This window comes from Nuphar pumila, chromosome 6, assembly GCF_984573655.1.
Source record: "Nuphar pumila chromosome 6, dmNupPumi1.hap1.1, whole genome shotgun sequence".
In the NCBI taxonomy this organism is placed as follows: domain Eukaryota; kingdom Viridiplantae; phylum Streptophyta; class Magnoliopsida; order Nymphaeales; family Nymphaeaceae; genus Nuphar; species Nuphar pumila.
Genome location: NC_143254.1, coordinates 53,662,804 through 53,679,843, shown reverse-complemented (window position 1 = coordinate 53,679,843; position 17,040 = coordinate 53,662,804). Strand labels below are relative to the sequence as shown.

The window sequence follows — 17,040 nt, the reverse complement described above, 5'->3', positions numbered from 1 at the left end:
TGAACTATTTAAATCCTACAACATAAAGCTTGCTACATACGCAAACTTTACTAAAAATTTTGGCGCGATCATGATGGAGGGCAGTTTTATCCTTTTCACGAACCACCATTTTCGTTTTCTAGATGAAGGGCATTTATGTTCGTTTTAAAAAAATGAAGAAAATGACGGTAAAGAGTACTTAAGTCTTTGCAACAACACCAAATTACGATGCTATGTGATGCAGACACACATGGAGATACTAGCGGGTCAGCATCTTATACGTGGCCCTGATTGGGCCATCTCATACGTGGGGCTCATAGGAATGTCCGGTTCGTAAATCGAGATGATATGGCGGTGTCGTGTCCTGAATCTCGACCGCGGTGAAAACTGGCGGCACGTCTGCGACCCATATCCGTTGGGTTTCCATCATATATATAATATACGCAAGAATTCTCGGTAAATTCTGGGAGGGATCATCGGGAAACGACTACGGTTTCTGATCAGGGCGGTAAGCAACTCTCCAATGGAGGACTCGTGCAGTGACTCCCCTTCTATCCCCTCGCCCTCGCCTCCACCGCCTCTCCATATCAGCGACGAGATCCTCTCCAACCCTCGATTATCTTCTCGCAACTCTTGCGGTATGGTGTCCTAGATCTCCGCTTCCTTTTCGATGCGTTTAATGTATCGACTCCGTTGTGCTTTTCGATTCTAATCCCGTTATTTCCTTAAGAATTCGGGGCAAAACTTTCGAATCGATGAAAAGAGTTCGGAAACAGTTAGGGTTCTTTTGGTAGTTGGCGTTTTTTTTGATCTTTTGGCCATCTACAATGGACGGCAGTTTTGATCGTGTTAATTGGGGATTGTAGTTTCGTCGAATCGGCACAATTCTTTTCGAAAGATTTGATTTGTGCTAAAGTTTTGCTGATCAAGAGCCTTAATTGTGCGTTTGGCAAGTTTTACGGTAGAGCTGGAGCCGTAATTATTGGTACTTTCGTCACTAAGGTCTTATTTAGTGTTTGTCCCACCAGCAACTTTTTGCACTTAGAGTGTGTTTTTTCTGATGTTGAATTATACTTCTAATACCATGCTTTTCAAGGAACATTGATGCATGGCTTATTGTAGTAACTTATTGGTGTGCATTTGGTTTCTTCCTTTTTGCAGTGTTTGTTTGGGGGAGAGGAGACTTGGGACAGCTGGGTTTGGGGGACGACACAGGACGAGAATACCCTACTTTTGTTCACCAGTTATTTGACAAAACTGTTGTGCATGCTTCAGCAGGCGATTATCACACTGCGTTCCTCACTGGTGAGGAAAGTTTCTTGCAACATTTGTTTTTGGCTTGTTAAATTATATTTTGTTATGTTTTGCGTGTATTTTGCCTCAGTGCAATGTTGTATAAACTCTGGTTAATTCTTGTACCATGCTCCTTTAACTTTTTCTTCGCCATCAATATATTGTGATTAAATCAGGAGATGGTGAGCTATTCATGACTGGCAGCAACGATTACGGGCAGCTTGGAATAAGATCGCGGGAGTCACAGTTGCTACCTGTAAGGGTTTCTGCATTAGACACCTATCAAATTACACATGTTGCCTGCGGACAAGCTCATACTGTAGCTGTTACTGGTATCTCTGCATTTTGATTCTTCAGCATTTATCTTACTTTTTCATGTCCAAGCAGTAGTGTTTTTTCCACTTCCTCTAAGTTGTTTGGGTTTCCAAATGTATAAAGTCTTGTGCAATCAGAAAAAAACACACGATTCATATTTAGAATGATCACTCACCCAAAAGCTATAACTAACTTATTTTGATTTGTCTTTCTTTTTATTTTTTCATTTTTGATCCCTATACTCAGGCTTTGACTGGTAAAGTATTGGTTGTAATGACATTTGATGCAGATTTAGGTGCTTTGGTGTCTTGGGGAGCGTCAGAGTTTGGCCAGTTAGGCCTCAAGGATATGGATGAAGTTGTCGATGTGATCCAACCTCGCATTATCAAGGGATCTTGTGAACTCCATTTTGTTCGTGTTGCTTGTGGGGCTGCTCATACACTTGCCTTGACAGGTTGATATTCGAAAAATGGGATGAATTATTATCTATGCATGCAAAACATAGGATTGGTGGGTTTCATCACCTACTCATATTGCTTTTATAATGAAATTATCGTCTTTATTGCTAGGAAATGAGCCTGCTTCTAGTTGCTCATTGGAAGTTAGTCATCTACGGCCTATAAATTCGACACTAACAACTGATCTACCACTTTCATGTTGAGAGATATATGTTTTTGTACATGTGTATGTATATACAAATATATATGTATTTGAATACATATATTATGTATTCTATATATATATATATTCTCTTATTTTTATTATTAGATTGTATTAGGTTTATTTTTGTTTTATTTCTGTTTTCTGTTTTTTTTTTTGTATTGACTAAAGCAAACTGGTCATTTTGACCAGCTAGCCGTTGGGAGCTCCCCAACGGCTAGTTGGTCTCTTTCTCTCTTCTCTGTTGTGTGTGTGTGTGTGTGTGTGTGTGTGTGTGTGTGTGTGTGTGTGTATATATATATATATATATATATATATATATGGGACTATTGGTCTCCATTGAAGTATGCATGTTTTATGCATTTTATGTGTTAATAAAATAATTTATTTTATATTGTGAGTGTGCGCCATTGTGCCTCTTGAGAGCTTACCCTTTGTGGGTTGTGTTGTGTTTCTGCCCTAGTAGGCATTGTTTTTTATTCTTGGAGATATCATTACATGGTATCAAAGCCATTGACTCTTGTGACCTTGTTCATGCAATTGTCATCAAGAATAGGTGGCCTCTATATTTTCAAGTGCTCGTGGTGCCATTCTTGTCCATGCATCCTTCTCCCTCCCTCCCCGCTCTCTCTCTCTCTCCTTCCTTTTCTTCTTCTTCCATTTCTATGGTTGAGAAGGAGGTTGTCACCAACGTCCCCATCAAGTTCGATGAGAACAACGGTCACGACGATGAGGCGCTTCCATGTGGGAAAAGAACTATGATTCTTGGTAGATAGTTCTACTGTGGAGCCTCAACTCATTCTTACCAAGAATGTGAATGGAATAGAGGAAGCCCTAGAAGATGGTGAAAAGGAGAAGGCTATGTCCGATTATCGGAAAGCCTTGAGAGAATAGGAAGTGAGCCATGCTAAGGTCCTCTCATGGTTCATGCATAACATGGACCAAGATCTATGTGATAACATGTTGAGTTTTGAAAAGGCCGATGAAGCATGAACCTTTATAAAGGAGATGTACACTCAAAAGGATGTCGCCTATTTGTGGGAACTTAGAGACAAGATTCACTGATGGAAGCAAGGTAATCAATCCATGAGAGAATACTATGACATTTTAAAAACATTGTGGGTTGAGATGGTTAGACATGATTCTCCATGAGACACGCCTAATGATGCCAAGCAATGGAAGGAGCGTGTTCAAGAACATTTCTTTCGATTTATAAAAGAATTGAGACCCGAATATGAACAAGTGCGTATATCCATCATACATAGACGCTAGACTCATGAGACTCTCTCACTATATGAAATATTGGCGGAAGTGTGTATGGAGGAAATGGGGCTCAAGTCATCTATGGAGCCAAAAGAACCCAAGGAAACCGTGTTGGCCGTATCCAGGACCAGTTCTAGTGTTAACGCCTACAAACCTCCATAATTCAACAAATTCCAACAAGATGGTAATGAGAAGAAAAATATTATTTGCCATTCTTTTAGGGAATTGGGGCACATCAAACCATATTGCGCTAAGTTGAAGAAGGTAGACTAAAAGAGAATGACTTCTGTTCCTTCACAAGAAGGATAAAAGAATGAATTCAGTGATGGTTCCAAAACCATTGGATTTCTCTCCTTGTCTCAATTAGTGGAGGCTCTACAACCGCTACTCAAAGCTTGATCCACCACCATTGGTGTCGTGGTCTCCATTTCTTCCCCTCCCTATATGAATTCTTGGCACTTTGTTTGGGGAGCATCTTTCTATATGGCCCTACGTGTTGATCTCCTTTCCGATTGTCACACCAATTTGTACAACTCTTTTGTCTCCACGGTCGATGAAACTTCTTTACACATAAAAGACATAGGAAACATTGATAAAACTCTTGAAATTTTTTAAAAAATGTTGTTTCAAATGTTAGGGACATTCGAAAATTAATTTAAAACCTTATTTCCATTTATCAAAATTTTGACCATGGGTATGATGTTTCCTTTTCATCGAGTGGTTGTTGGGTGCAGGATTGCCGGTCAGGGAAGCTGATTGGGCAAGACCATAGAGAAGGAAGCCTGTACTACATGAACTACTGAATTATTAATGCAGAGCAGGATGGACCCGGATCCATATAGCCTGACCCAGGCAGTGGACCCGATTTGCACCATGGGATTGGGGATCAGACCCAAGTAGTCCGATCCAGGCTCCCGTACCGAGATGCAGAGAAGAGGTCCCTCTGCGTACCTACGAGCACAGAGAGTACATGCCGGGATGCCCCAAATCCAGCAACACTCAAGAGCAGAGTTACCGGAAGCGCCTAGGCGTATGGGGAAGCGCGCTTCCCCAATACGTGCTTCAGAAGTGCGAAACGTCATGCTTCCGAAATGCGTGGGGGAAGCGTCCCCCTTTTTTGGGATGGGAAGCGCGCTTCCCTTTTATGGGAAGCACATTTCCCTTTTATGGGAAACACACTTCCCATTTATGGGAGGCGCGCTTCCCTCATGCTTCCCCTTCGCTTCCCCATTTTTTTTCGATTCCCCCTCGCTTCCGGTTCGCTTCCTAGGTCGCTTCCAAGACGGTTCGTAATTTTCTTCTAAGTAGTCCCCCGCTTCCCCGCTTCCTAAATTCTTGAAAGTGCCTCGCTTCCTACTCCCGCTTCCTCGACTGGTAACTCTGCTCAAGAGTTGTCTCGGGTCTGGGACCGAACCCGAGACCCAGATCCAGCTGAAGCCTTTAAAAGACCTTCCTAGGGTTGTGTGCAGGATAGAGAAGATTAAAGAATAGCAGTAGCCTTCATTTTATTTTATGAATTATTTTCTTCCAGCCGTTTTCCCCTTTTCTTCTTTATTCCTTTTCATTGTTTGTTTCTTTTCATTTACATTCATTCCATTGTTCATTGAAGTTTATATTGAAATAAAAATCAAGCCCCATCGTTTACGATGGCCATTCTTATTCTTTTCTGCACAACGCACGCCCGTGAGGGTCGTGCCTTCATCAACCGACGTCAAGAACGCAGAAGCCTATCCTCCTCGCTGCATCAAGGTGGTATCAGAGCCCAACGTTTCCTCCTTCGTCAGCGACATAGTTCAAGAGGTGAGGAGCGATCCGGCGAGTGGAAAAGAGCGGGAGGAAGCCATCAACGAGGATCCAATGTGGCGGATGATGGAAATGATGACAAAAATGCAAGAAAACAAGTTGGGCGTCAGCAGAGATGTGGCCAGCGTGTCAAACCGCTTAGATGGGGTCAAAAATCGGATCGTGGCCATCGAGTCGATTGGGGAGTGTGATCATCGCAAAATTTCTGTATTGTTAAACCATAATATAGTATTTTATCTTAATAATAATATATACCTATTTAGCCTTTTCACTATAACTTGCACATGTGTATATTTTCTTCTACAACTAATTTTTAGCTATACTTTTATAATCTTAGTTATGCACTTTTTTTCTACTTTGATACTTTGTCAGCTGTGAATAACATATACCATGCGACTCACATTGATCAACATTATTTTCAAGTGGGCCCTGCATGTAGCTCGACCTTAGGTGGTAGCATATTTGTATTTTTGCATGTAGCATTTGTAATGGTTTCAACATTGGTTCATGTTTGTGTATGTTACCATTTTGAATGATTTTTAGATGTTTCAATTTGGGATCCATTTATTTTATAGTATCAACTAAGTCGGCTGCTTTTGAACTCTATTAGAATTTTCCTCTCAATCAAGGAAATAATCTGCCTCCTGTTCTCTCTACAATTTTCAATAAATTTTCATAACAAGAAAATAACTTCGTTAGTGACCTTTTTAGCATGCAGCTAAATTGGGAGGGAGAACATGTGAGTCTCATCTTAAATGTTTTCTATTAAAATTTTTTCCTCATAGGTCACAGTATAGTTCATGAGTTTTATCTCAATGCTTAGTGCAATTTTGACATATTCTCTTTGTCATTATGTATATGGGCCCATTCCTCTTCTTTTAGTCAATATATTATTTGATGATTTAACTATACATTCAGTATGATAACCTGCCTCGGGGTCTGTGCCCTGCAATAAAAAACAAGAGAAGTAGAAGAAAGGAGAGATAGACAAAGGATGGAAAACTGCTTGGATCATTCCCAATTCTATAAGGGGTGCTCTTTTCTGTAAAATAATACCCCCCTATATCGACATGAAGGACTATTATAGTAAAATACTAAAATACCCCTGATTAACTACAAATACAAACCCATATGTGTTTGAACTCAGAGTTTCAGCCACGTTTTCACTATCAGCAGAAGACAGATGAGAGGAGACAAGAGGCTGCGCAAAATGATCATCCATCGTGACCTAGAAACTATGATTATATACATCACTTTACAAAACATTATGGACAATAATATCCCTGATTATAAACATAAATTACAAGTATGTGCAAAATAAGCATGTGCAAAATACAAAACCTAATATATGGATCTGGACCAAACGTGGATCCAGAACCATATCTTGTCATCTTAACAGCCTCCCTCAAGTTGTGCATGATCTCAAATCATGGACAACTTGCCTTTTAAGAACCAAAAATTGTGTTTGGTCAGCTCTTTTGTAAACATATCAGCCACTTGATCTTCAGTGCGAACATAATATGGCTCAATTTCTTTCTCTTCAACCTTTTTCCTGACAAAAAGTTGATATATCTCGATATGTTTAGTGCGACTATGATGAATGGGATTAAAAGAAATATTTATCGCACTTTGATTGTCACACAATAATAATGATCTTGAGATAGATTCACCCAATTTTGTTAGCAAGTGTCTAACCCATCTAGTTTCTGTTGTGGCTGCTGCCATAGAACGATATTCAACCTCAGTACTAGATCTGGCAACAACCTTCTGTTTTCTACTACTCCAAGACACAATGTTGCTGCCAAGAAATGTACAATAGCATGAAACTGACCTTCTCTTATCTGGATCTCCTGCCCAGTCTGAATCAGTATAGATATAAATTTTATGAGCCCCATTATCTATAAGATTCCTCTTATAAACAAGTCCATCTCCCACCGTACCCTTTAAGTATCTCAATATCCGTTTAACTGCATCCATGTGCCCAGTTCGAGGTTCATGCATAAATTAAGATACTTGATTTACAAAATAGACAATGTCAGGTCTAGTGAAGGTAAGATACTGGAGCATTCCGACTATACTTCAGTATCTGGTGAGATCATCATATAAGTCTCCTTCGTTGGAGCTCAACTTCTGCTGTAAAACGCTGTGAGTAGATAAAGACTTGCAATCTTTCATTCTCGCTCTACTTAACAAGTCAAGAGTATATTTATGTTGTGTCAGGGTCAACACATTGTCTTTCCTGTCAACTTCTATTCTAAGGAAGTATCTCAGTTCTCCAAGGTCCTTCATTTTAAAATGCTGACTTAAGAATTCCTTGACTGTCTGGATATGACTGCAAGAGTTGCCCGTAATAATTATGTCATCTACGTAAATCAATAAGAATGTGATCGTATGCTCGTCCCCGAATATAAAGAGCGAGTGATCAAGAGTGCATATGCAGAAACCAAGATTTTGAACTTTGAGAGAAAAACTATCAAACCAGGACCGTAATGCTTGTTTTAAACCATAAAGAGCTCTCTTCAATTTGCAGACATATGCCTTAAGATCTCCTTCCGCATATCTTGGTAGTTGTTCCATATAAACTTCTTCTTTAAGGGCCCCATGAAGGAAAGCATTCTTCACATCCATCTGGCTCAATGTCCATTTGTGGTGAACAGCTAGGGATAATATAATGCGAATTGTCCCCATCTTGACAACAGGACTAAAAGTCTCATCATAATCTTGGCCATATTTTTGAGTGAAACCACGTGCAACAAGTCTTGCTTTGTGTCGTTCAATGCTCCCATCGGGTTTATACTTGATCTTATAAACCCACTTAGACCCCACGATATTCCTATCATTGGGTCTGTGAACAACTTCCCATGTTTGACGTTCATGTAACGCTTCTATTTCTTCATTCATTTCCTCTGTCCACTTATGTAACTTGACTGCCTGCCTGATAGAAGGTAGTAGGTTCATCTTGTTTTTCAACTTGTGACAGAAATAACTGAAAATCCAGAATGAAATTATCATAACTAACCCATCTTTGAATTGGGTGTCAAATTCTTTCAGATTTCCTGACAAAGGAATAATTTTCAGGTTCATCAACAATCACATCAGTAACGATGGGAGTAGTTTTTGCTGCTCTTCTCGTATAAACAGGTCATGAAAACTTCTCAATCTCCTTGGGCGGCAAATTGTCAATCTCAATTTGAGTTGTGCAAGAGGTTTCATCCGGAACAAGAATAGGCATGGGAGCACCAGTGCAATAAGATAAACACTCTCCGTCGATGTTAGCAAACAACTCGATATTCATGGAGAATAAACTTCAACACCATGATGCGTCTTGTGGAAAGAATCCCCATCTTCAAAATTCTGCTCATCAAAAATCACATTTCGGGAGATCTTAACACGCTTGGTCAGAGCCTCATAGCAACGATATCCCTTATAATCATCTGCATATCCTACAAATATGCACTTAGAAGCTTTATCCTGAAACTTATTTCTTAACGATTTGTCAATGTGCACATAACAAACACAGCCAAAAACACGTAAATTATCATAATCAAGGTGCTGCCCAAAAAGACTATAATAAGGAGATTTATTTGCTAAAATGACCATCGACAAACAATTGATAATATAAACCGCTGAATGAAAAACTTCTGTCCATAACTCAATAGGAATATGACTGTCATGCAACATACTCATCGCACTCTCAACAATGTGGCAGTGTTTCCGTTCGGCCACACCATTCTGTTGCGGTGTGTGCGAGCAGGAAACTCTATGACTTGTACCATTGTTTCGAAGAAAAGCAACAAAGTCATTTGAAGTGTATTCACCTCCCCCATCACACTGAAAATTCATCATATTTGACGAAAATTGAGTTTTGACAAAGGCATGAAACATTCTGAACAATTGAGGGACTTCAAATTTATGTTTCATGAAGTATATCCAGGTATAACGAGAATAACTATCAATGAAAACAACATAGTATCGGCTATCCGAAAGGGAACAAGTAGGTGCAGGACCCCATACATCAGAGTAGATAATCTCAAAAGGTCTTGAAGCTCTTTTATTAATTGAATCGAAAGGAAGAACATGACTCTTGCACAATTGACAACTCGAACATTTCTCATTGCCAAAAATAGGACTCAAACTAGACGAGGAGATAAGATTATCTCTTACAAGTTTTTCAATAAAAAAAGAACTACAGTGACCAAGTCGACTATGCCAAATATTTGACTTATTACATTTAAACAAACTAAGAAGACATTTAGAAGGGAATTCATCAGACTCCAACGAAGGCTTCAAGATGACCGGAGTAGAAACACGAACAAAAGGATCTTCCTTGAAGATATACATATTTTCTCGTCGCTCTCCTTTAACGAACGTCTCCCTCGTTTGAAGGACCCTGACATACACAGAAGAGGGAGTAAATTCGACAGAAGAATGTGTATCATCAACAAGTTTGGAGACAAAAATAATGTTCTTTTTTATATTAGGAGCATTTAGAACATTGGACAGTTTTATGGATGAATTTAAGAAGGGTATTATGGCATTCCCAGTGTGAGAAATGGAATGATGAGTTCCATCTTCAGTGACAATACTGCCATTATCGAAATAAGGAGATAAGTCTGAGAGTTTACCTGCATCTCTGTGACATAGGTAGCTGCCCCAGAGTCTATATACCATACTCCCTGGTCATCTTGTGCTATCGTCATCTTTGAAAGGGCTGCCAATAAAAGTTGTTGCACATCTCCACTAGATTTACTCCCATCAGTTTGCCTGTTTGACTGAATAATAGAACTCTTGCCTTTGTTCTGAGGGTTGTTCTGAGGGTTGAACCAACAATCAACTTTAATGTGCCCCTTTTTATTACAAAAGAAGCATGTGGGAATATTTCTTGGATTTCCTACATGAGCATTAGGAGCCATGTTTGGGGTAGGAAGCAACCCACGTCCCCTTTGTCTACCATATCATCCTCGAGCTCTACCTCCACGATGATTATTTCCTCCACCACGACCTTGTCCATAAACCAGCCCAGTAGCGAAAACATTTTGTGAGTCGAATTGCCCGCTATCACCATCATAAAGGGTCTTCAAACTGATCTCATAATGTAAAAGTTTAGCCCGTACGTCTTCAAAACTGGGTAAAACAGGCAAGCATGTGAGGGACGTGACAAGAACTTGATAATCTGCTCCCAATCCGCTTAAAACTTGTTGTACCTTATCTTTCTCTGAGATCGCACATCCAACAAGAGCCAACTGATCTGTGATGCCTTTTACCTTGTTTAGATATTCCATAACAAACATAGTGCCCTTCTTTAACGACTGAAATTCTCGCTTGAGATATAAAACTTTTGCTTCCGACATTTGAGAATAGGTTTGAGCCAACATATTCCATAATTCAACGGCTGAACAATCGTCTGGAATTGCAATCAGAATTTCCTGGGATAAAGTAGAGGTGATGTACGCGACTAGTGCTTGGTCTCTTTTCATCCAAACAGTGAAGTCAGGAATTTGAAGAATCCGAGATGAGACAACCCCTTTATCATCCTGTATTTCCTGCGTGATAAATTGAAGTGGGGGAAAGATCTTGGCTTCGTATGAAGGGAATTATTTGTCGTTTCCAGGTCAAGAAATTTGAATGATTGAGTTTTTCAGAGACAAGTTGACTCAGAAAGCTAGAGGAAAGACCAGAATGGGTAGAGGACGAATCCATATCTTTCAATTATGGATTGAAAAGGAGGAACTTACAGATGCCTTTAAGTTCTGACCCTATGTTGCGCACCTTTTTTTTTTTTTTGCAAATGAGTTCTGATTACTGGTTATGTATCAGAACCGCAACACGGGTCTTTATGAAGTCCCAATATACCAGAACGATTGATGACGTGATTTAAAAAAAAAAAAATTGACGTCAAACACTTTATAATATGCAAGCTAGAGAAAATTCCAATCAACAGTAATAATATGCAGAATCAAAACAGTTTATATGAGAAACTGTTAAACTAGATAAAAAATATAAGGGGAGAAATAGGGAATGCAGGATCGGGTTGTGCGCTGAGTGAGGGATGAGATTAGAGAGAACGAGTATAGAAAAGAACCTGCTTCAAGGGTAATCAGATTTTTGAAAGAAAAAAAATCTGATTTAACGTGATCTGATTTTAGGATGATCCTTTTAGTGAGAAGGAATAAGAACAAAAAGAATGAATAAAACGACGTGATCAGATCTGACGTGAATGAAAGACAATAGAACAACACCAGATCTTACGTGATCAGATTTGTCTTAAAAAAAAAAACGAGAAGAATGAGAGGTAGATTAGAAGGGACCCAGATCTGAAGAGAAAACAGATCTGTCGTGAAACATAAAAGAAGAGAAGAGAGGAAGAATAAGAAATAGAAGGAAAGAGAAAATGACCAACCTTCAATGGGCGTAGATCGATTCAACCTTGCTCTGATACCATGTTTAAACTCAGAGTTTCAGCCATGTTTTCACTATCAGCAGAAGACAGATGAGAGGAGACAAGAGGCTGCACAGAATGGTCATCCATCATGACCTAGAAATTGTGATTATATACAACACTTTACAAAATATTATGGACAATAATATCCCTGATTATAAACATACAATAAAAGTATGTGCAAAATAAGCATGTGCAAAATACAAAACATAATATATGGATCTGGCCCAAACGTGGATCCAGAACCATATCTTGTCATCTTAACAATATGTAACCCCTAAGGGACCCTTAACATTTAGTTCATGTCTTATCCATTGGAAGTCCATTTGAATGTAGTGCATTTTGAACTTGAAGGTGGCTTGATCAATCATATCTTGATTTAGTTCTTTCTCTTCGTCTACTCTATTTTACTTTTTTATTTAACTAGTTAACAAAATACTTCTCAACTTTTCAAAACCTTTTTGTTCTTATAGTTAATGCACTTCACGTGATCAAGGTCTCTAGTTAAAGAGCGAATATTTGCTAGCCTTTTTGGCTTGTTACACTTTTTTTTTTGCCATTTAATTTGCTATGAATTTTATCATATGATTAACTTTTGCCCTTTCTTTGCATTTATTTAGATCCATTATGCTTCTTGTTTGATGATATTTTTTAGAATATATCTTCTCATCCTTGTAAATGCAAGAACATTGCTTATCATGTGCATCAGATTTCTATTATTGTGCACTATTTTTGACAAATATTTTCACCTTTGCCCATTTCTCATCATCTCTTGGTTTGGTAGGAATGCGTTATTTGTGGTAAATGCTCTAGCATTATGAATATTTCCCAGATGATTCATTTTATAGAACATGACAAAGTTTTACCATTGGATGCCACGTGATACCAACCATCCTCTATATTTTAGGCTTCAAATTGGCACTAGTAGAGCAAAAAGCACTACTAATGTGCAGTTTTGTGCCTAAGGACATTAATTCAATGCTTAATACGATCTTATATATAAACACACCAAAGCCACCCGACTGCCCTTCTACTGGTGGTACCCAAGTCAAATAAGAAATTTACACAAAAAGCTAAAATTTATTATTTACCTAGTGATATATTTAGAGAGTAATGGGTAGGTGCGAAATGATATGTGCTAAATGAGTTTTTCAGGGTTTTTTTAATTTTATTTTTTAAATTCTGACCATACAGATGTGATCTATATACTTGATTTTATAGGGATCAGCTCTTGAAGTGTTCGATTCCGACACATGGATGGGTTTTATAAGGTTCGAAAAATCAACGGTCCAAAAATCTTTGTAAAATTTTGAGGCTCGAAATATCATTTTTCATCAAAAACACATGATCCAGGCGTGGATTCCTCGTAAATCGACCATGCCCAACACATTTATGGGGTCGAAACTGCGAAAAAAACACTGCAAGGGCAGAAAAACCCATTTAGCACGTAATCAATTTCACACCTACCCATTTCTCTATATTTAGATAAGTCAAACTGGATCTAATAAAAGTTTTTAGTTAAAATAACCTTTAATTGTAGTAAGAAAATAAACAAAACATAAGAGGAAAGATCCAACTTTCTTTTTCCTTAAAATTAGCTCTGTATTTCTATCTGTGCATTGCAATCTAAAAGGCTCCCAATTGCCCTAATCGAAAGAAAAAAAGAAGGATAAATCACATTAGTCAAAGTTCTTTATTCTATGCAATTTTTGATAATTTTAACGCAAATAAAATTTACATCAAGTTGTAGAGCATCATCTGAATCTGTTTCCTCTTGGGCAATTCTATACAATTACCCTTGAGAATATATATATATATATATATGAAGAGTCCTCTGTTTCCTGGTTAACTATTTTTTCTTTTTCTTTTTCTTTTTTCCATTTTATTTTTGCCTGACCTGCTATAATCTCTGTTTGCGAGTTATTGGCTGAAAGAGTCACCTTTTCATAACCTACCGATCTAAGCTTTCTCCTTGGGTGGCCTAAGGATGCTGACTTTGGTTTTCAAAATCATTCTTGCCGCCTCCCAACCTTTGTTTCTATAAATGGTTTAGACTGTACCTTATGCTTTGGTTTCTTTTCGCAGGAAGTGGTGACGTCTACTCCTTTGGTCAAGGTATATATGGAGCCCTTGGATTATCTGATGAAGAAAGCCGTAACTCTCCCACCCATGTGCAAGAGTTGTGGGGATTGGGCATTATTCAGGTTGACTTAGTTTGATTATTTCTTTCTCTGATGTGTGCATGCCTTCGTGCACAAACTCTTAGTTTTGTACATCGTCCATAGTAAATCTGTAATTGCTTGGCATGATCTGGGTGCTTGATTCTTTGTCCTCTTTTGGGTTGTTGTCTTGTTCTCCTACCATTTAATGTAATCTAGGATTTTCTGTGATCTATGAAAATCACATAACTTGTGCAAGAACATATTCCGAGTCCATTGCTTCTTAGACGTTTGGAGGTACTGAATTCTGTTCATATGATATGCATTAAAGTAATTGTTCTCTCTTGCTGTATGTTCATATGATATGCATTAAAATAATTGTTCTCTCTTGCGGTATGCTGATTATAAAAAAAATGCTATAAGGTATTTTGATTGCAGTCTAAAGTTTAAACTTGGAAATCTGTTTTCTATTTTTAAAATAGATGGAGGTCTTAGGATATTGATTGGAATAAAGTTTAGAATATCATGTTCCTGTTGGATAAGGCAATTTCTTGTTTTAAGTTGTTTCTCCTCAATGCCTACTGTCTGTACTTCAGGCTAGATCCTTTGAGGCCTAGTTCATATTTCACTTCACTTTGATTGTCCTTGAAACTCTTGTATTTACTTGTTTTTATATTTTAGTTTGCTTCCCATGAACATATTTATCTTGACATGTGTGTCTGTATGTTTCTAGATTGCGTGTGGAGAAAATCACAGTGCTGCTCTCTCTGTGGATGGCCAGGTATACATATATGAATTAGCTCATTTCGTTTCATATATGTTACCTTCAGTTTTTCATTACTGGGATTGAGAATAAGTATCATTAGATACCAAATTAAGGCATTGACATATATTACTGATTGAAATTAAGATCCACATGTTGGCTACTTACTGTGTCTTTTACATCATGTGTAGAAAAGTTTTGTTGTTGACCAGACCATTGATACGTATAATATCTAAATACCCAATCCTTTCACTGTGTAAACGAGTTGTGGTTTGCCTAAAGCATTTCTATTCCATAATGCACATTTTGTTCAAATATTAGTTCTCGATTTGCATCAGTTCTACAAATACTTTACTTATTTGTTCATTAATCTATGCAATCACATTAATTAATTCTCTTTTTATGTTGGTTCTATCTTGCACAAAGTTTGTCTTTGAAAAAATATTAAGATACTCCGCTTAGTTTTTATATTTTTGTAAATAGTTCTCAAAATATATATTTTTTGTTTAATGGTGCTCTTGTCTTTACTGAGAGTTGTTTTTCTGTTAGTTGAACTTGATTTTGTTAACCAACTTAGTGAACTCCTTCATGGTTATTAATTTCCAACTATCTGCTGTAGTTATTTGGGAAGAGAAAGGATGTCCTAGTTGTGGGAAGGTCATTAAGGGTGTGTTTAACTCCCTGTCCAGGTTAGGACAGAGCACCTTGCCCAGGACAGAGAACAGCGGTCCTGTCCAGTTTATCCTGTACAGTTTCTTTTTTTTTTTTTCAAAAACTGTCCTGTCCCCACCGTCCTGGGGAGCCGGGTAGGGGGGGGTTACAAAAAAAGCATCCTGCATGTCCTGCAGACGTGGATCCGCAGTTTGATTGTGGATACGTCCATGGCGTCCCGCGTGATGCGCTTCCAAACGCTCCCTAAGGAAACTCAATAACAAAGCTGGAATACAATTATCTTATTAGAACTTCTTACTAGGTGATAGTAGAGATAAGGTATTTCCATATTCCATCTTGTCTATCTTGGTTCTGATTGTCAGTTTCCTGATCATATATATTCATCTACTTCCTGGCCTCAAGCCCTCGAGGTGTAGAAGAGGCCACATTCAGACTAAGTCGCTGCTTGGTTTTATTCACCAAAGCCAGTATAAATCTGTCCACGACATCTTGCTTTAATAGCTATGTACCACATTTATGTCTACGGTTTGGGTGTGCAATATGCTGAGCTGTTTGCAAACAGCTTAGACATGGCTTGGTAAAGCTCAGCTTTGTGCTTGGTTAGCTTAGTTAAATAAGATGAGGTCATGCATAGTTCGAGGGTCCTTAGTCAAAAGAGCCAAACTTGTGCCTGATCTTGGGCTCATTAAGAGCTCTATAAAATGTTTTTTATTTATTTTTTCAAAATCATGTGCACGTAACATGGTTAAGTAATTTTTGAGGTACAAATTGCAAAGCAGTATGTGTTGCTGTAGTGGTTAGGCATCATTTCTATGAGCTGTTTGGTTTGACTTTCATCCGCTTGAGCTGATCTGAGCTTGAACAGCTCAGGCTTGGGTTCTGTTTGGCTCTTGTGTAGCCTGCAGAAAATTATGGCTTGTTTGTTAGAAGCCTTACTGTTTTTGTTGCACGGAAACACAGGCCAATACCTATGAAGATATTTTAATTCTATTGTTTGTTAGGTGCTTCACTTTTTGGCAGAATTAAAATTGATTTAATTCTGTATAGGTATTTACATGGGGAAGGGGAAAATATGGGCAGTTAGGACATGGTGCTTTTCAAAATGAGTTGAAACCTCTGCTTGTAAAAGCGCTTTCTGATCAGATGCTTGTACAAGTGATATGTGGGGGTAATCACACGATGGCTATAAATGAAGACGGCATTCTTTTTTCTGTAAGTCATCAGTCACATTCTTATGTTGAATTCTTTGTCCAATGCTTATGATCTTTATCTTCTGATGTCTCTCTTATGTTTGATGTTTTGATAGGGATTGTAGTTATCCTTATGCCTTATCGTGTCATGAGTGTGTTTATTTTTTCTATATTTTCTTGTGTTTTATTTTGGGCGGCAAATGTCTAGTTGTATGATAGCTTAGCTTCTTCCTCAAACCTGTGTCTGCTGGATTCTGTCCATTCATTTTTAATGCTGTGCTGGATTTAAAAGCAATCTGTGACAGTGGGGCCAAGGTCACTGGGGCCAAACTGGACATGGAATTGTGGATGATGTACCTCTTCCCAGGGAAGTGCGTAATCTTCAGGGATAACGGATAGTTCAAGCAACTGCTGGTACTCGCCATTCTGTTGCACATACAGAGGAGGGGAAGTTGTATGGATGGGGAGATGGGGAACAAAATCAGCTCGGATACAGTATAAAGT

The 17,040-nt window shown here is 38.4% G+C and overlaps 2 protein-coding genes across 2 annotated transcripts in view; both read left to right on the top strand.

Annotated features, from left to right (window-relative positions):
• Positions 1-429: 429 nt before the first annotated feature.
• LOC149834865 (ultraviolet-B receptor UVR8-like) lies at positions 430-16,896 on the top strand. The gene is made up of 8 exons (XM_090011594.1): positions 430-617; positions 1,141-1,284; positions 1,449-1,604; positions 1,877-2,041; positions 13,838-13,956; positions 14,645-14,692; positions 16,394-16,558; positions 16,829-16,896. The coding sequence occupies exons 1-8, from the start codon at positions 503-505 to the stop codon at positions 16,886-16,888; spliced, it is 972 nt and encodes a 323-aa protein (XP_089867720.1). The 5' UTR covers positions 430-502; the 3' UTR covers positions 16,889-16,896.
• Positions 16,842-17,040, top strand: part of LOC149834864 (uncharacterized) — a 254,912-nt gene continuing 254,713 nt past the window's right edge. The window contains exon 1 of the mRNA XM_090011592.1: positions 16,842-17,038. The gene's annotated coding sequence lies outside the window, so the exon portion shown is untranslated. The remainder of the gene's footprint in view (positions 17,039-17,040) is intronic.

Coding starts and splice junctions, on each gene's coding strand:
- LOC149834865 (XM_090011594.1), top strand. CDS start 503: ATGGAGGACTCGTGCAGTGACTCCCCTTCTATCCCCTCGCCCTCGCCT. Junction 2,042..13,837: donor TCATACACTTGCCTTGACAG/GTTGATATTCGA, acceptor TTCTTTTCGCAG/GAAGTGGTGACGTCTACTCC. Junction 14,693..16,393: donor CTCTCTCTGTGGATGGCCAG/GTATACATATAT, acceptor AATTCTGTATAG/GTATTTACATGGGGAAGGGG.